Below are 20,922 nucleotides of genomic sequence, written 5' to 3'. Positions count from 1 at the left end.
TTTGGTAAAGGCGGGGCTAATTTCAACTGCTTCTTTTTTTTTTTTACACTGCTAAGTTGCAAATTCGTTCAAAGTCGTTTTCTAAACATACTATACCATGAAAGAAGCATATGTCCTTGCCGTTTCTACATGGATATTTTACCGATGAATCATGTTGTAACTACTCAGTCTGACAAGTTTTTAAAGTCAGAGAGGCTTCATACTGTCTGCTTTAATGTGCCTTTCTCTTGCTTAGAAGCTTTGATGCACAGTGAATTAAACACTATATGACAGCTGTTGCGGTTCCCTGTAGTGTCACTGCTGGATACCTCTGTATTCAACCCCATTTTTTTCTTTTTAAGCCAAATCCGAGGTTGAACTATCAGCCTTTCTTGCATCATTTTCCTCCTTTTTTTCTCATCTCAGCTGCAGGTGGCTTACACCATCCTGGCATGAAGTGAGAGATGAGTCCAGAGAAATGACGTAACCCCGTTGCCTCTCCATAAGCAGGGTTAAATACAGTACAACACCAAATTTGAAGTTTTGGACGTTTAAGAGTCTTAGACAGAGATGTGAGCACACTGAAAAGACTGAGAGTATAAAATCCTAAGGGCAGATTGCATTTTTCCATGTCAAGCCCAAGTGGTTCCCTTTTATTTATTTTTTAGACAAATGGCTAAACCCTGACGGCTCTTTTTGATGGATAACCACCAATCTGTCTAGACTAGATGATATAAGAGTGTGTAGAGTTATATAAGAGGAGCCACTGCAGTACAAATTTACTAGATTTATTCATGTAGTTAGATACTAGATGTGGTAGCTAACATGTTAAAAACAAACTTTTCATGTAATGATTCGACATGACATGACTATAATGACTTCCTATGAGCACACCAGTAAAAGTCAGGTGCCATAATTTACACAGTATAAGAATAGGCACTAAAAAGGAACAGCTTAATTAGGAAGTATACACAAATATTTGCTCTCGTATGTTAGAGGTTTTGTATTTCTTGGTTACTATTTTGGAATGGTGGATTGCAGTCAACAAGTTGCTTATATATAAGAGACTTCTTGCACTCTTGTCATTTAGTCCAAAATAACACTAGAAAACCTTTTTTTTGTGTTAGTTGTTTTTATAAAATGATCATTTTTTTTGTTGTGCAGTTACAAATAGGGCTGGGCAATCAATTGCAAATTAGATTATTAGATTAAATCACAATATTCTCCTGAGACCCTGCGTGCACAATAGAGGATATTGCATTCTGACTTTCCTACAACACGGTAACGATTTCTGCTATTCGAACTTTAGAGGCATTTGTCCAGAATTTTCATAAAAGTTTAAAGTATTTGCTTGGAATATCTGGATTAATTAATATTGGGTACTTTTATGGGAATTTAAGGAATATATTTGTAAAATCTGGGGATTTGATTGGAAATGTGTGGAGGTGATATTCTTTGAAATTTTCTTGGAATATGGAGGGAACATGTTTGAAATTTTTCCTGGAAATGTGGGTGGAATTTATTTGTAAATTTCTGTTAATTTCATTAGAGATTTTTTGGCAATTTTCTAGATTTTTTGTTAGATTTTTAGGTGAAAACTTTATGTTAATCTTTAGGCCTTTTCAGAAAAGCTGACTGAAACATTTGGGGAATATCTGAGGAGATTTGGGGGAATTGTGAAAGAATTTTTAAATTTTACTAAAATCTTTGGTGATTTAGGTGATATTTTTTTATGTTTTGCAAATCTCTTATTTTAAAGGGAATTTTTTTCCAGGATCTCCAGAACTTTTAGTCAAAAGTTTATACCTGGCCTTAACTTGTTAAGGCTAGGTATCAGGTCCATAATCAGAAAAAAGACTTTACCGTATGTCTCTGAATGACTGATACCATTTCTTACTGACTGAACAATCTCCTATCAACTGGCCAAAACGCTCTCAAAATGTATACACAATTTTAAAAATCTATATCTTTGAGTGTTACACTGTAAGGTAAACCTGTTGCCCTCATTCCCAGACATAATTTTTTGGTAAAAACCTTCCTGTTCAAAGACAAGACTTAATACTAGTCAGATCATCTGACTGATAAATCAGAAATGGGTGAAACTAAAAATGCATTCCAGATAAAAGCTCAGGTCTCAGGAGGATATAACTCGCTGCAATTTACGAACCGACGAAGGTGCCGTATTTCTTTTAACTGAAAATACTGCTTTTAAAACTTTTTTTGTTGCAGAGTTGTTATGCATTAAAAGTCATGCAATCTTTTAAGTCCCATTTTTTAAAAATAGTCTGCAAAAAAATTACATTTTCCTCATTTATGTGCATTTTTCTTATGGAATATGTTGAATATGAGAATGACATTAAAATGAACACTCCCCTCAATACAAGAATTCATTTCTGATTTGCAAAACAAGTCAAAATCATCAAAATAAGTTATTTTTAAAATTGTTCAGCCCTTCTTTAATCTAATATTTTGTTGGTTTTAAAGGGGAAATATTTTACTCTTTTGAGACAAGTTTATATTGTTCTCAGAGGTCCTCAAAACATGCCTGTGAAGTTTGTTGCTAAAAACCTACTCCAGTATTGGATTTTTGCATGTCTAAAAACCCCTCTGCTTCAGCCCTTCTCAGAACAAGCCGTTTCTGTGTCTGTGGCTTTAAATGGCAATTAGCTGTCTGACTCCGCCCCTGACCACACCCCTCTCAGGAAATGGATGCAGCACTCATAATATTACAGACACTTTTTTCCCCAAAGTTTAGACAGGGTTTTGAACCAGCAATCTCCCGGACTGTAGTCTGGCAGGGTAACCCACTGAGCTATCCAGCATCTCAGCTGGTATCTGAGAGGATCAATAGAGGAGGGTGGAACTTTCCTCCAAGTGGGGGAGGGCCAACCAAACCTGGGGGTCGGTGCTTAGGCCCCTGGTGAGGTCACTGGATGTAAACTCTGAGAACGGCTTGTTTCAGCACACATTTTCTGAAAGGTGGAAAAAGAGAGGGTGAGAGGGAAGTGATTTTTCTGGTACTTGAGGGGATTGTGGACAGGCCAGGGACACATATTTGTGTTAGAAAAGCCTGAAAAAATGATTTTTGCATAATTTGTCCCCTTTAATGTAGAATGATTTATTCCTTGTGTTTGCTGGAAAATATACAAGATGAGGAACTTGAGAAATAATCACATTTCAAATCGCAATATTGGAGAAAAAAAATGGAAATTAGATTATTTTCCCAAATTGTTCAACCCTTGTTACAAAGTCAGAAAAATCTAATAGTTTTATCTTTAAAGACTATTGTCTTTTTAGTCCAGTCTAGTGCAAGGGAAATAATGCGAGAGTTGACATCTAATGCCAACATGCTAATATTGTGATGTTTTAAAGGTTGAACATATTTCAAGTTCTGTTTCTTAAGCTCCTTTTCCACCTCAACTAGGATATCCTGACATTTTCTGCCCTTGTCTTTTCCCATTTCATGAGGAGTGCCATGCATTGTTGAAAAGACTTAAGTTTGCTATCCTAGCATGGAAGTATGTGTTAATTAGCCTTACTCTGGCTGTTAGGAATGTGATACTTTTTTTAAAATTATTTCTTTCTTAATGGTGGATAAAGTAAAACTTTAAACTGTAAATGACATGGCCACTGGGTGTCTGTATTTCTTGCTCAGACACTGAGATGTAAGTCTTAATACTGGTTTGTTTTTGTGTTTGTGTGTGCAGGAGTTTGTGGATGTGAGCCCCCCGCAGAGAAACTGGAAGGGCATTGCTATCTCTCTGCTGGTGATCGTGGCGGTCTGCTCGCTCATCACCATGTCTGTGGTTGTCCTCACACCCGGTATTTATACACTAAATTCTTAGTTATTTACTCATTGGTTGTCTTCTTCCTTCTTTAGAGGTAAAGTTGTAAGAATATACTAGTTTGACATTATTTTGATGTTTTCTCAGCTGAGCTCCCTGGCAGCAGCAGGTCCAGGCTGACTGTGGCAGATCTGTACAAACCAGAGTTCAGCGTCCACGACCCCGAGGCGACATGGATCAGCGGTGAGTACAGCATGTTCTCTACTCTGGCAGTTCAAAGATTGAAAAAATGTTTCAGGAAGAAGGTGAGTGTGAGAGTGAGGATGTAAGTCAGGAGGTGAGGTTGGTGTGACACGGAGAGAAAGGTGTGATAGGGCTAAAATAAAACAGTGTGACTTTGAGAGGAAGAAGAAGATTGAGATGCTGGGTGTGAGTTTCTGAAGCTTGACAAGACATGTACAGGTATTTCAAAGAGGAAAAATTTGTGCTTTTTTTCAGTTTTCTGTGGTTTAGAGTGGGGCAGAGCAATGTATAGATCTTAAAATTATCAAAATATTTACAAATCAAATATAGGGTAAGTCAGTATTGTAAATACCACATATACAAACCCTTTCTTCACAGAAACATTTATTGATATAGATTGTATTTTGTAATTCAGTTAAAAAAAAATTGACCATATCAACCAGCCCTAGTTTAGATGCAACAGCTGGTCATGTGTGGCAGCTTATATTGCCTAACCAGTGTTAGAATGGTTGAAAATGGGGGGATTTGTCACATTTAGCATATCTTTTATACAGAAACAACAAGTATTTTCTTTGATTCCTGACACCTTCCTTTATAAGAGGGCGGACATGAAACTTAATAAAATAAATGTCTTTGAACTTGTCCAGTTCTCATACAAAAGTTTCTTTGCATAAACTTAGCAGATTTATATGTCTGGAAGTGAAAAAAGCGCATTCCTACCTATTTCAGACTTGAAACTCTCATTGTAAACCAATACATTTTATAAATGTGAAGTACTTGATCGTTTTGTCATGTCACTTAGCAGCTAGCATCTACTTGCAGCCTGAGGTTGTTTAGTGAGCACTGTCTGTTATTTATCACAACACTGGCATAAACAGAGGGCATAAACATATAAAGAAATGGAGGCGACCCCTGCTGACCTGCTTTACAAACACAGATGGTCTCACAGTGTCATGTTGAATCATGAGCAGTGACTCAGAGTCAGATACCCTCCCATCCTGTGATAATGACAATAATAATGTCACATTATGTCATTATCACAGGAAATTACTGAAGCTTTAAAGTAGATCCTTTTTTATCACTGAAGCTGCCATAGATCTTTGTCATTCTGCTCGAAAGTAATGAGCTGAAATCGTGTGTATCTTACATGTGCTGCACATGTACTCCTTGCTCTGTTTGCTTTAGCATGTGCTCAGTATCTGAAGGTAAAAGTAAATAATGATCTCTATAAATTCAGTCTTTAACCTAATCATATTAAATTTAAAGGCTAGCCATTAAAATAAAGAAAGCCGGAAAAATGAATCTTAAAGATGGAGTTTAATTGGGTTAAGGTGGATAATGTGTTCCTTCCTGGTTATTTATCCCTTCATCGTACCTTAACTAAATCCTCTGCTTTGCTTAATTCTTACCAAAAGACACTAGTACAAGGTGAGAATATACACAAGTTTATCTGCCTCCAGTGTAAAAGTCTTAATGGTTGTAAGTTTTAGTCTTATAGCAGCTTGGACACTTTATAGAATAAAACAATTTTAGATACCTGTGCTCTAATGAAGGATATAAACTTAATTTGTGAAGCACTTTTCAAAACAAGGGTTTCACAAAGTGTTTTGACATGCAGGAAACAAATCAGCAGAACCCAAACAACAAACAGCATCAAGAGGATCCGCAGGGTAGAAGAACCTAAACAAAACAAAATACCCCCAACCTATAAATGAAACCCAAACAACATTATTACTCGGACATCATCATGAGCCATCATTAGTACTGAAACATCTCAAGACAACACATGCACTAAGACTGGCCTTACACTAGAGGAGTTGACTAAAACTTTTAAAAGACTTTAAAAAAATGGCATCTGAGACCCTCTCACATCTAAAGAACATTTCAGACAAAGGTTTTGCAAAGACCGGGTATCACTAACTACAAGACTAGATTAAGATTCCTTCTGAGAAAAAAAACTGAAGCAACTTTGCAAGTTAGTGCAACAACCAAAGAAGTATCCCGGACACATTCAGAATAAAAGTACCGTATGACAACACGGTTTGTCTCACCACAGAAACAAACTGATGGGGCTTTTACTTTGAAAGACCTAGTGAAGATTTATTGTACCTGTCATGTCGGGTACACAGGTCCACAGATCTGACTGCAGCTCAGACTAGAAACGGTTTTCCATCTCTTGAGTTATAAGCGGACATTCAGCCGTTTCTGACTGAACTACGCCCGCATTCATGTTTTGAAAAATGAACTGATTTAACATGCTGACTTCCATTGGTTGTGGATGATGGTTTCATCACTGAAAACGCACTTTGCATCAGACCAGACAAAAGACCTAGGACTATGTCAAACACATTTGATATTGTTGTAATGCCAAGACTGAAGAAAGACCGCCTGAAAACTTTCACAACTTTGAAATTGCTTGAAAAGTCGCTAGGTGTAAGGGTGCCTTAAGACATCCTAAGAACTAAGACATCCCAAGAAATATTAAGAGCTAAGACGTCACACGAACCAGGCCAACTCAGGGACTCAGCTGCAAAAGTTGAGACCAAGAGGACCAAAGATTCAAAAAGTAATTTAATAGACAAACTATAACTAAAACAATAAGAAAGGTAAAGTGATACAGGAAAATGAAAGTTAAAAGCAGATGTATGAGGAAGGGAAAAGCAATATAAGCACTGAAAGGATAAAGGCAAAACCAATAAGATCAGCTTAGACTAAAACAACTAGAAGAGTAAATAAATTGAAACATGCTAAAAATAGTGATAACAATAATAAAATAAATAAAAACTTTCAAAGATGGAAAGACAGAGAAAAGTTTGAGGATACAGCTTGGAGAGAGGATAGGGGAAGCAGGGTGAATGCCACTATTTATTCAAGCTTGTCTCCTATATCGTAGGGCCGGGCAATTAATCCCAAATTAGATCAAATCTCAATATGGCCTACTGCAGTTTACAAATCGCAGAAGTTGCAATATTTCTTTCACTTGAAATGTCACAAAATACCAGTTTAATACATTTATGTTTTGCAATAGCAGAGATTTTGTGCACGTTACGCCAACATTGAAGTGTTTTTTTTTCAGGATGGTTTACAAAAATCCTCCTTTCTTGAGCAAAAATAATTGCAATTAGAAAGTTTTTAACTGTTCTGCCCCAGTTTATTCTATATAATATTAAATAAAACTTAGTGTTAATTCACAGAAGTCATACCCCCAGCCACAATCACCCGATAGCTAGGGGATACCAATTTTGCCTCATAGCTCCCACAGCCAATCAAAGCTCTTTCTCCCAACACAGTGGACTTTTCAAATATGGCGTACTGCTTGCATCAGGGATGCATCAATGCAACACACTGCATATAGCTGCACCCTCATATTCAGATACATGTATTGATTAATGGCTTCTGAAATCATTTGATTATTTTCGATATACATTCTCATAAATGTATCTATACATACAGGAGTTTCTAGCTATGCAAATGTGTTTTGAAAGATCCTAACTTTAGCCAAGAAGCTTTGAAAAACAGCATTAGGAAAGCTTTGTTATTGAGAATTTTGATTCAGAAATGTCCTTTGAATCTATATTGTTCTTTGCAACACTATCAGTACAGTTAACAGTCAACAAATTTCCCCCTTTTCATCACTGTCCATCCACATATGTGTCTGTGAAAATTACCCAGTTAAGATTCTTCATTGCCATAAAGCTGGAAAAGTGTAAGCTCGAGGGTTACTTTCTCTTTCCCCTCCAGTTTAATAGTAATGCATCATTATAAGTAAACTTCCAAATATAACATCAACTTGTGCTCTAGAGATGCAAGTAGCTCCAGTCACTATAATTTGTGGCTGAAAAATAGAGGCCATTTTACACAAGCTGGAAGGGAAGAAGATTCAGGCATTTTGAGTTATTTTTACAGTCACCATGTTGCTCCAGAAATTCTTTATGATGTTTGGAAATTTCAGCCACGTCATCAGATAGATGTGTTTTCATGCTAAGAGTAGTGCAACAGCTTTTCAAACCTTATTTTTTCCCATAACAGCTTCCATTACACCCTACTGACCTTTCTTCTCCCCATTTTTCCCAAGGCCACAACACCTCCTCATTACACTTTCTTCTCACTGTTACGTAAGACGCACTCTGCTGGAGGTGTTACAGCACGACCTCGATCTGTGACCGAGTGCTTTATCATGTGTCACGCGGCATGAACAGAGAGATCCCCCACATGTTCTTGGTTGTGTTCAAGTCCAAACGTAACGAATCCTAAATTCCACATCACCGGATCCAAACGTCCGTGTTGTTTAACTGGCTCCTCGACAGCGTGACAGATTGTGTTTGCGTTCGGGCTCGGAGCAGGGAAGAGAAAGATTAAGGAAGACAGAGAGACAGAAGAGGAAAATATCGGCTCGAGCTGGCAGAGCTGAACAGAAACAATGAAAGATTGCAGCTGTTTGTTGACAACATGACAGCTAAATTATTGCTTTAATGGTAAAGCGGGGAAAACGGATGACTTTATATATTCATAACACCCTGCTGGAGACTCTCTGGTAGTGACAGAAGGAGACACAAGGACAGAGGTGGAGGGGGACAGTGAGAGACGGCCACTCTGCTCTGGAGATGAAACAGATTCTCCACCCGCTGCGTCCTTCCCCTCCACAGAGAGATAATACTAATGACTGGTCCTGTGGCCTGTGGCTTCTCATTACGGGCTCTGTGTTGGACAACCACTAAGACACACACTCTCACACAAACAGATGTGATTATTTAAGTGTCCGTGTGGAGATTGTGCTCCACTACTGACAAGAAAGGACTGACGTTTGATCTTAACATGTGTCTTCACGGAGTCAGATGAGTGTGATTTGGTCTTTAGCTGTTGGTACAGTCCTACAGTGTCAACCATTCTTTTTATACAAGCAATTCATCATACTCTCATTTGCATACAAAACAGGGTCATTTCCATAAAAAAGGCTGTAAAAATTCACCCAGATTTGACTTGCACAAGTTTTGAGGAAATTTTCATTTCTATTTTGTCTGTTTTTGCTTTTAGATCCAAAACTTTCCAAATTTGGTTCAATGTCATTGTACTCATATCTCAATTTTTATCCAAAAAGCTCTAAAGTCCTCTTCCCAGCACACTAAAAGCTGGCAGACAAAGTAAGAGGCAAGCTGGTTCAAAAGAGCAGCATTCACTAAAAAAGTCCATTAGGCTCCATGTAGTTTTGGGCTCATTTTAGATATCAGTAGTAGCAAAAACCTTAGATGAGAGAATCAAAACAGTTCACTGAAAAGACACTATGCATATCAACCATGATGTATAAAGAGTATACAAATGAAAAAACTAGGGATGGGACTGATCTGATCCAATATCGGTATCGGGTCTGATATGGACGTAATGAATAGATCGGATATCCGACTGACAGCGCCGATCCAAGTGTCTGATCCAAATCCATCCTACAGTTTGCGGTAGACCATGAACGCACCGCGGTCTAACATTGGACAGTCTGTATGTAACTGAGCTAGTATTAGTTTGGGATGTTCTTAGCAGCATAATTACCTAGTAGTTTAAACGTAAATTTATATTTAGAATAGTCAAAATTAGTCTAAAGATGAAAGAACACAGAGAAGAGTGGGTGTGACGTTAGCCTGATCATACAGCGTGGCTAGCGCTAGCGCTGCCTGCCTTCGTTCCTCTTTTCAGATTAATATTGATTAATAACTGAAGCTACAGTGGTCTCTAGTGGTGGGAGGTTCATTAAAAAGCATTATAGACAGGGATTTCAAGCCCCTGTTCATAAAAAATGATAGGTAATTGGTTTAACCAACTAGCAAATCAGTATTTAGTAGTAGTTCAAATAAATTAGTTTGGAATACATTTAAATTTAATTCATTTTTGTATTTTTTTTTTGCTTTGTAATAAGAGGAGCTGGGTGGTTTACTACAGCCTCATGTAACCTCACACATTATACCAACAACAAAAATAATTGTTAAAAAAAAAAATCGGCACATATTTATCGGAATTGGGTCGGAACTGAAAAGAAGTGGATCAGTGCATCCCTAGAAAAAAGCATACAATGGGTCTGTTTTGTTTGAAATAATACAGAAAACAACCATAAATGCCACATTTCCGTATTGTTTTCCAATGTTTCTATGAAATTGATGCTGTAATTGAGCCTTCATCCCATTGTGCCCTTTATATCCTGAAATCTGGTCTGTTTATTGGTCCTCAGATGCTGCTGAGCAACAAGCAGGGACTGTAGTCTGTCAGTTTTACTTCTTATTTTTTGTGTCACATAAACTACTTATAAACCTTAATTTGTGAACATAAGAGAGGATGACAGATGAACTTTTTAGTTCCAAGCAGAGCCAGGCTGCCTGTTCTTTCCTTTATTCAGCTCTATGCCAAGCTAGGTTACAGCTGTTGGTGGTAGCTTCACTTTTAACTAGGGCTGAAGGCCCCCCCCCCCCAAATATTGCGATTTAATATGCAATTCTTATATTCTTTGGTTAATCTTATGTATTTTTCCGAACTCAAGCAATGAATAATTCCATATATAAGACCATGTGTATTGAAAACAAAGAAATTATGACTGAAGCAATAAATCCATAGTAGCATAAATCTGAATATGAGGGTGCAACAAGCTTTAAGCTATAAAAGAGGTGGCTGGGGTGGAGGAGGTGAGGCTGGCTACCAGCTGATCGCAGCTGGGATTTGACTTTCATGTAGTAGCGCTAGGCTTCATCAGTTTTAGATAGAATAGGGTAACTATTTTTGCTTGTATTGCATGTGATGTCATCTGCTTTGTTTAAGGGCATTTTCATTTCTATGCCACTTATTTTGATTGAGAAAAACATACATAAAACACATAAAGGAGGATTTTTGTAAACCATTATAAAAAAAGGACACTTGAATGTTTGTATAATGTGCATAAAATCTCTGCTGCTGCAAAAATTTAATTTATTAAACTGGTATTTTGACACATTTCAAGTGAAAGAAATATTTCAACTTCTGCGATTTGAAAATTACAGCAGGCCATATTGCAATTTAATCTAATTTGGGATTAACTTCCTAGCCATACTTTCAACGTTTAACAAGAGAGCAGTATCAAACTTTACATCTGCTTTGCTGTGAGAATTTTATTTCCAAGAATACCTTCTTCAATGCTGAATATTTTCATTTTACCTTAGAGCTTATTAACCTGGACAAACTACTAGCATTCTATCAATTAGAAATGAAGTATGCACAGGTAGGTCAGAAAGTTGGATAAAATGATTGTCCAGTGGCAGATAAGGTATGACATGATAGATTTACAGATTTAAAAACTAACATAGCTTTCATCAGAGGCTGTAAAACATCACCTGGCTGGAGTGGAAACAAACTTGTTTGCTTGTTTTGCAATAATAATTTTTTTTTTTCATCCCAACAGGGTCAACCGTCCCATCAGGTGCATTGCCAAAATTTATGTTGAAGTTGGGAAATTACAATCCGACATGCTGCATGGTATAAATCTATCGTAGACCTGTTGTGATGGGAGCCGAGAGCCGTGTAGACGCTCATGGTCTGGCTCTAAATTTACTGCTGGGCATCTTGGGGGTGTTTTGGGTGTAATTCAAACATGTCTGTGATGGAAATTGCTTCCTTGAAAAGCTCCTATTTATTTCTTCCTTTCCTCTTAAATCCGAGTCAAACTTCAGAAGCTACTCACTCTTATTTACCAGCATAAGAAACCCTATAATCTGTTAAATCAGATCTCTTTTAGGACTGAACAAAGCACCAGGCTGAAGAAAAGCTTGAAGAGGGGGATTCATGTTAAAATCACGTCCCAACACTTCAAAAAAACAAGATAGTATGAGAAATTAAGATGCAGGATTGCAGCTCCTTGAGTTCAGTGGCTTTTCAAACAAGTACTGAGCAGCATTAAGATGAAACCAGAGCAAAACAATTGAGCACACAAGTGCCCAAATCTTTTTCCCGACCGCACCAAGCACGTTTCTGCTGCACAAACATAGGTGAGTGATGGGAATGAATAATGCACTCCAGCTCACATCCTGTTGAGGTAGATAAATTAGATCCTGAGTGTTGGTAATATAAACCATTGATGTCCTAGTTCTCTGAGGACAACAAGTGTTTGGATGTCTTATTTTGTGACTGACTGGAATAGCAGAGATTATATTGAGGAGTATGATGGACAAAAGAGGAGGGAAGATAACTCTATAGTAAGCTGCTTTAGCATGAATGTCGCTAACAAGCTAATGACTGTGCTAACACTTCTAAATAGATGTCTGCAGTGATTGCTGTTCAGCAAGTTATTTCCAGGGATAGGATAAAGGAATATTCTACCTTAAGAATTAGGGATACCTCAATTAATTGTTCAGTTTAATTGGATTCACAGTGCTGGAGTGCTTATTGCTTATTTGCTGGCAATTCAATTAGCCTATATAATTACACTACACCACACACACAATGCATCCCTCAGCTGCAGACACCAGAGTATTAACCTCAGGTGACTGGTTTTGTTGATAATTGACCAGAAGAATGAAATCTTATCTGCTAATCAGGTATTTTCAATTAAAATTATCCAGTAAGGATTGGTCCCTGATCAGTCTGGGCATCTCCACTGATAAAAAGAAATATGCTTCTGAGAACCCACGTCCACATATTTTCCCAATATTAAATTATTTTTAAATGTAAACAGTTATAGCCTTGGTGTTGCCTAATGGATTTTCATCATTCTGAATCCCCACCTTAGTTTGCAATTTAACCTGGCAGTTTCTATCTTATTTCTGTTTGTGTGAGGATATTAGAGAAAGCCAGTGTTGTAAAAGGATGATCACTCTCCAAAATTAGAACTAAAAATACAAAGCACAAAATAAAAAGCAGCTGAAAGGGCTGTCATGATAAAAAATCAGTTTTTCCTTTTGAATTCAGGCTGTAAAGATAGTTTTTCTTGAAGCAAGATTGGCTACCACACACAAACGTGGTCACTTTCCAAAAACAAGAAACTCAAATTAAAAACTTTAATAACAATCAGGCTGAAAGTTTTTAATGTTGTATGGCTTTATGATATTTTGAGTTGTATTTGATTAATATTGCAGCAGAAAAACTGTGTTAAAATATGTTTGACTGTAGGGACTCTGCAGGCTGTGCTGGAGTGCCATGCACTTGTAAGAAGCAGACTCTCTACAGCCCTCTGTGCTTATTAATGATGTTCTTGCATCATCAGCAGCATTATGAATGCTACACTGACTTCTGATGTATAACCCTATAATCGCCTCTCAGTGGAGATTGTTGCTTAAATTTGTGTTGACATTCCTATATGTGCCGCATTCATGGGGTCACTGCTGTAGATGAGTAAATTATTCATGGAACTGTTGTTTACATTGCATGTTCTTAATGTACTGCTGATGTGAAGTCGAGCTTGTTTATATCAGATTTGGCGGAAGATGAAGAAAATATCCAGGTACTTACATAAGAGAGAAATATTTATAGTGCGTGTGTGCGTGCATCCAATCAGGATATGCTATGGATGAGTGCTCCTCACTGCTTGGCTTGTCATACATGATTGCTAATGAGATTTGTACAAACAATAGGCTATATCTTCAGCGGTGACCCGTATAAAAACAGCATGAATAATGTAATATTTGTGGCGATGTTATATAAAATAAGTGCATGAAGTTGAGATGAGAACAGCGTCTTTTCTTCTGCATTAAACCCCCATTATATCCCCCATAGACCACAACACTTTCAGACACTTCATGGTAGTTTTTGACAGTTTATTTATGCTTCTTTCACATTCAGTCTGAGAGCTGCCTGTTCTTATACAGCACCAAGTGATCACGTCCCCTGCAATCAGCAACAAATTCACTCTAAATGAGCTTCAGGAGTTTGCAGCAAGAGAATGGAGGCACAGCTGCTTCAGGTTCAGTTTGAAGTGGATGTTCAGAGAATTTAAAGCAAGTACATTCTTTTAGAAAGCTAGAACATTAAGGAAATGCACTGGAGTTTGGTGCTTAAATAAGAAGTATGTTTTCAACAATACTGTTAAAGCAATAAACATTATGGATGTTTTGATGCTCTCTCTTTCAGACACAAAAAACTGTTAAATAGTAGTCATGGACTTTCATGTTTAAAATGAAGCCAAACATCCATGCATCTAACAAATATTTGAACATTTTTGCAAATCAGTTATCACCTGGAGTATATAAATCATGAGATTTTTTACTTTTAAAGACAATGATGTTGTATTCTTTTCTACTCTGACATTAAAATTGATGTAAAATTTTATCAAAAAGCACGATTATCCAGTGTATTTACAAAGAAACCATGAATCCCAAAAAAGAACATAAACATTAAAAAGTTGGAATTTACTGGGATATACTAGGATGCACCTATGTGAAATATTTCCAGTATGGTTGAATGCAAATTCAAGTTGCTTTTAGTGAATCTAAACTTAAGATAAAACTCAAAATAGTGCAAATCAAGCACAAGTTAATTGACACGGGGTCACAACATCAGCAGATAAACTATGTGAGGTTAGCAGTGCTACTGCTAACGGCCCTTTCCCTTACAAGAAAACTTCCACATGCCTGTTCTGAAAGTAGTAACTGATTGCTTCAGGGTTATGCACATTCATAACCCCAACACAGTTTACATACAACTAAATCTCTGTTTTCTGGATCAAAATACTTCCGAACCATGCTGTTCCAGTGAGATCTAATCACTGCTTTGTTTACATCTGGGTTGTAGAGCATTATGGCTGCAAGGCAGAAGGCTGGTTCCATTTAGCAAGGGATCTAATTTTAATCATTGAGCTGGATATTCAAGCCCATCCCTTGTGCACACAGTTAAAAAATTAAAACATTAAAGCCCTAAAACTCAAATGTTCCTCTCTTTCTTTTGTTATATCAACAATTGAAACTAAAATGTATTTTTTAAAGTTGACAGTGATATAAAACTCAGAGAAGCTGCAAATCACCTCCAGCCTAACAAGACGTAAAGCTTCAATTGAAATCATCCACAGATATATTCCTCCAAATAGGACTTTATCTTGTCTTTGCACTATAAATGTAAGGAGTGATTTTGTCTGCTCTCACAAATTCAGTTAAGTCTCTAAGTGAGTGTAATCTTGATAATTGTAGCTAAGATGAGGAACAGCAGATATTTGTTGCCCTCCAGGAGAGCTACTGGCAGATTTCAGCTCTTATAAGGGTTGCATTAATGTGACAGCAGGTCTGGGAGGTGTTCCTGTGACCTACGAAAGATAAAAGAAATCCAGGACGGCATTCAGGATGTGTGCATGTGCGTGTGGTTACATGCCAGCTACCTGTGTGTTGCTGTGAATTACAAATGTTCCCAGTGGACAGACGGCCGGGTTCAGAGCGACGACGGCTAATGAAGTGACAGACGCTGAATCTCTAGAGTAATGGAAACTAGAAGGGGGGGGGGGGTCTGTGCTTCTTTCTCTTCTTCTGCAGCAGGTGCAGCACTTCCTGTTCTCTATTTATTTGCTAAACAGGAAGAATAATACCCGCAGGAATACCTTTCATCATCCATCTTCCTGTGCTGATTGATGTGACTTTAAATTTTCACCTTTGAGTAATCAAGTCACTACTAGTTTGTTGGATTTATAAATGACTGACACAACACTAGAGCCACTGCAAAAAGAAAGATATGTAAAAAATCTTTAAACCAGGATTTCTAAAGGTTTTTTCGTAAGATCTAGCAAAGTCAGCAGTTGTATATTTAAGCAATGTAACAGGAGAAGGAGTGCTGTTATGCTCAATATGTGCACTATTGGGTCTGTTCAGTGCATGTTGTCAGTGAGGTTATTTTCTGATGCCTCACAGGTTAATTTGTTCTGTATTTACAGAACCAGTGACCTTTTCCTTTTGTTTAATACTGTTTGTGTTTATGTCCTCTTTCAGATTCAGAGGTGGTGTATAGGAACCGAGACGGACACGTAATCAAGTTTAACTTTGAAACAAATGAGACCGAGGTCATTCTGAGCAACAGCACCTTTGTAAGTGTTTTTTAAAAATGTCTTTACTGTTATTGTTTTATAATATCTGTTATGATCCATTAATATTACTTTTTAGAGTCCAATCTTTAAGATATAGCAAAAAAGTGAGTGGTTTTTTTTTTTTGGGTCATTGCCTATAAGGTTTTCTTATCGGCTTTACCTTTTACTTAGAATATAGTCCAAAAAGTGCCATCCTCCATATTTGTTTTTCTTTCTAAGGCTTGCCACTCACTACATGATTTTAAGCCTGATTCGAGGCCAGATTTGGCTCCTCTGAAGATCCTGGCAGCTAATATCGCTAAATGATTATTGGTCTGAATAATCCTAGAGTGTGTGGTGTCAACACAATAGTTTTACTGCCCCAAATGGCGTTGTATGCCTTGAATCCTAAATACCAGACATGTTTGATATTCTAGGTTGTAATGTCTCCAATGGAAAACCCGCAACAACCAATAAAAGCGAGCTGACCAAGTAGCTTCACCAGTCGGATGTCGCGCACATTCACCCCTTACAATTATACGCTACTTTACCATCAGTCCAGTCAAGATTTCATTCCGATTCTTTTCCTTGTTTTATGATTTCTGCTGCAACTGTAACACATGCCAGGACAGCCTTTGGTCAATGGACAGCAAGCCAGCGATATTGGTAGTCATACTGATAGCTTATTTTAATTTTGATATCCCGGTTGCTCAGTCCTGTGTGTTGGCAATCTTCACTGGCAGGTGTGTGGTCTCCTTAGGTCTGATGGTCTGGTTGTCATCCAATGTGTGTGCTCAAAGGTTATAAGATTAAAAATAATTGTCCTTGTACCAGTGGTCTCCCCCCTTTCTAAAATCATTTAAGATTTCGAGATTGTCTAGAACAGTTTTTCCCATTTTTCCTTGGAGCCCCCCTATATGTACCTAAGAAAAGCAGAGCCCCCCAGCACCTAAGAGAAAAGAAAAAGTCACACATTGCTGCCAATAATCAACATAGATTTTAATTGTTTCACTGATTAAACTCTGCAAAAAGACCTATGTATGCTTTTCTAATCAAAAGACCTTTCTATTAAGAAGGGCTGAACGATTTGAGAAAATAATCTAATTGCGATGTTTTTCCCCAACATTGCAATTGCGATTTAATATGCAATTATGTTTAGTTTCCTCATCCTATGTATTACTCAACAAACATAAGCAATAAATCATTATATATTATTACCAATACAGTATTAAATAAATCAAACTAGGGATGAAAGATTTGAAAAAATATCTACCTGGGATTTTGGCTCATATAGCAAATTTGACATCGATTGCTATACTGAAGGGATAATAATTTTTTAATGCTATTCTCATTTTGATAAAGAAAATCATATACACGATCAGAAAAAGTTAGATTTTAGTAAACTATTTCGAAAAAAGACACTTGTATGTATGCACAATGTGTAGAGCATGAAGTCTTTGCTGCAAAAAAATTGTATAAAGTTTGTATTTTGACACATTTAAGAGTAAAAAAATATTGCACTGCGATTTTTAAAATTGCAACAGGTCAGATTGCGATTTAATCTAATTTGCGATTAATTGCCCAGCCCTAGTATGACATACTGAATAACTGCTTAATCATAATTTTAGTCAACATTTGCAAATCTATATTTGGCAGCTTCAGATCAGACAAAGCTTCGTGCCCCCCCCCCCACCCCCCCCACACAAGATCCTTGGCGCCCCCCCAGGGAGTCCCAGAATCCAGGTTCGGAACCAATGGTCTAGAGCAGTGATACTCAGTGTGTGGCCCTGAGCCACATGCAGCTCTTCTGTGATTATTTGCGGCTCTTTTATGTCTTAATTTGAAATATTATTCCTCCAGAAAACCTTAGAAAAGGGAAACTTTGACATCAGAAGTTAATCACATTAATCAGTTTGTTTCCCAGACTTATACAGAAGGCTTTAGTTGTCAGACTTAATTGTCCCATATATCCCATTTTTGCCCTTTTTCAGCATTTTTTTGCCACTTTCACCCATTTAAGCTGCCTTTGGCCATTTAGGTGCTCCTTTTTTCACAATTTTTTGGCTCATTTTTGCATTTTCTTTTTGCCACTTTTTCACCATTTTTGCCACTTTTATCCCATTTTTGCCCTGTTTTTCATTTTTTCACCTCTTTTTGCCCATTTAAGCTACCTTTAGCCATTAAATACCACTTCTCTCCTTTTTTTGCCTGTTTTTGAAACTTCTTTAAACCACTTTTATCTAATTTTTGCACCTTTTCACCATTTTTACCCATCTAAGCTACCTTTTGCCATTAAATACCACTTGTTTTCTATTTTTTGCCCTATTTTGCCACTCTTGACTGCTTTTTGCCCTTTTTTTTCTCTCATTTTTTTGCCACATTTTGCTAATTTTGGACCATTTTTGCCACCTTCAACTTATTTTTATTGCTACTTAAAGCCGTTTTTGCCACTGTTCACCACTTAGATTGTGGCTCTTGCTAAGGTATTTTTCAACAATTTGGCTCTTTGGTGGAGCAGGGCAGGATTTAAGCCAGCCTAAATCACGTTTGATCACACAAGTTTCTGAGAGTAGAAAAGACGAGTACTAGGAGTTGAAAAAACTACTTACAGATAGGGAGTAATCATGTTTTAACAACATGTTGTCCATTTCCGATATGAAAATCAGGTCTATAAAGCAATACATAGATAATCCATTTTTCTCAGAATAAAGTGAATTGTTCAAGTTTATGACTGACAAATGCTGATGCAAATTTAGAGAGGTCTCTCCTGTGATAGCCAAGTCCTAGTTAGTCTTTTTGCCAGCCACCAGCAGAACATTCACTATGAATCTGTCTTTTTCTTGCTGTTCTTGAGGTATATATCAGAGATATAGGCTCTTAGTTTAAAGTAACTTCACACTGAAAATTGTGATTTTTATAAGGAAAGAGAGTCAAAAACTTGCCAGAGAAACTCAAGAGACTGATAGATGAAAAAAAAAATCATCATTTTTTACTTTAACATCAGAGTTCTTGCTTACTAGCTCTCATGGAAAAAGAGCAGTAGCTGCTCTTTGCTCATCTAGCTGGTGTGATTGGATCCCCAGAGGCTGCAGGAAAACATGTCAGAGCAGCCGACAGCGCCTCATCACTTTCACACCTGCAGAATCAGAATATGATAATATCCTGCTGAGCGGGTCGTGTATCCAGCTGTCTGCGCGATGGGCCAGCTCGGGCCTTTGAGGCCACTATTAAATCTGCTCGGCTCACCTCAGCTCACCTCTGCACAATGGGCAGGAAAAAAGGGGGAAAAATATGGTAATGCTTGAAATGCATCAAAGCCTGGAATAGACCCTTTTGATCTGCTCAGTGTGAAATAATCAAAGACAAATGAACATTAGATATGATCATATGCAAAACTCCTTTTGGAATAAAAAAATGTATCAATATTTTTATTGTTATTGTCCTTATAATGCTTTAAATGCATGCATAAGCTTTCCAGGAAGGCCTAATTTAGCAGCTCTCTAATTGCATCATTATAATCCTGCTATTTCATAACATTCCTACACTGTGAGAAATCCTAAGCCTTCTTTTTGGATGATTCTGTTTATCTATTCCTGCCTGCCTTTTCCCACTTTTGCCAAATTTTTCTACCTCATTGTAGCTTGTACTTTTAATGATTACATAAGGGGGATTTGATGAGGATTTCATTTGCTGCTGTAAGCTCATCAAGCCATAGAAATGAAATCAAAGAGCAGAGGTGGGAAGTCACTGAATTGATCCTGAAAAATTGCAAGCACCACCAGCTGCAGGATGAAAACTAAATACTCTCACTTTCTCGTTCGACAGCTTTCCAAATAGAAAATCTGTAAAAATTTGAAGCTTTTCAGTGTAGCAGAATCTCAGGTCAAAGAACCAAATAACCACACTTTTTTGTGTTAGACATGTAATTGTTCAGTCTTGCTGCACCACAGTCGAAAGTGACTCTGGACATGTTTGAAATGCCGTCTTTAAAATGTCTGTCCACTCCGTCCTTTCTTAGAAATGTCACAACCTGCTGAAGCTCCCTCGTGGGTTTATGGCCTTTAGTTGCTAGATTAGTTTTCAGCCACCGCATTGTTTGACACTGTCATGGGATGAAAGCTGAAAATGTGAACGATGTAGCCGACAGAAGAAAGCAATCATAGCCTGTCACAATCTAAGTCATCAACACTGACTGAGGCATTTTTCTCCACTCATGTTCTCTTCTGTTCAGGAAGTGTTTGACCCATCATGTCATACTGTTATTGAAAAAGTTCTGGAACTTTTAGTATTTAGCCTAATGGGAAATGTGATGATGCAACAAAGTACTCTTGCTGGTAATTAATCTAACTTATTTGAGCTCCAAGAAGTGAAATTGCCATAACATTTCTGACTCCACAGAGGATGAATCCAACAGATTTCTGGTATGCCTTACCTTTGTTTGGTACCAGCAGCTGTGGGATTGTTTTGTTTTATAAAAACATTGGAACATCTTGATAGCTTTCGGTACAAATTGAGTGAGAAAACACTTTTACAGAATATTTGGCAAACTCATTAACTTTTGCTGCACTTCAAGTTTTTATACCTATACAATAGGAATGTAACTATCAAAATTTCACAGTACAATAACACCTCGGTAACAAGTCCACGGTACAGTATTTATTGCAGTCGTGGGATTGTAAATGCTTCCCTAAGAATCTTTTTGCCTGGCTGGATTCTGCTCCTCGCATCTCTGCAAATCTCTTCGGGATGATGATTCCCCAAGTGGCTCCATGTGTTACTTAAACTCCCCATCAAATGCAGTCCAGCAGTGCATGGTGTTTCTTGTTTGTATGTCACCTTTTTTCTATCCTCATTTCTAGACACCAGGAAACCAAAATGAAATGCCTCCATGTGTCAGATTTGAAAGTCAATGGAGCCTCCATAATCGCAAAA

At 37.5% G+C, this 20,922-nt stretch overlaps 1 protein-coding gene across 4 annotated transcripts in view; it reads left to right on the top strand.

Annotated features, from left to right (window-relative positions):
• LOC121506150 (inactive dipeptidyl peptidase 10-like) overlaps positions 1 to 20,922 on the top strand; it is an 85,648-nt gene that overhangs the window by 32,830 nt on the left and 31,896 nt on the right. For all 4 annotated transcript variants that reach the window (XM_041781767.1, XM_041781768.1, XM_041781765.1 and 1 more), the window contains exons 2-4: positions 3,687 to 3,801; positions 3,912 to 4,007; positions 15,917 to 16,011. In XM_041781767.1, coding sequence (XP_041637701.1) covers positions 3,777 to 3,801; positions 3,912 to 4,007; positions 15,917 to 16,011 — 216 coding nt within the window. In that variant the 5' untranslated portion in view covers positions 3,687 to 3,776. The remainder of the gene's footprint in view (positions 1 to 3,686; positions 3,802 to 3,911; positions 4,008 to 15,916; positions 16,012 to 20,922) is intronic.

Source organism: Cheilinus undulatus, linkage group 24 (assembly GCF_018320785.1).
Source record: "Cheilinus undulatus linkage group 24, ASM1832078v1, whole genome shotgun sequence".
Classification (NCBI taxonomy): Eukaryota; Metazoa; Chordata; class Actinopteri; order Labriformes; family Labridae; genus Cheilinus; species Cheilinus undulatus.
This window is presented reverse-complemented; position numbering and strand designations above follow the sequence as displayed.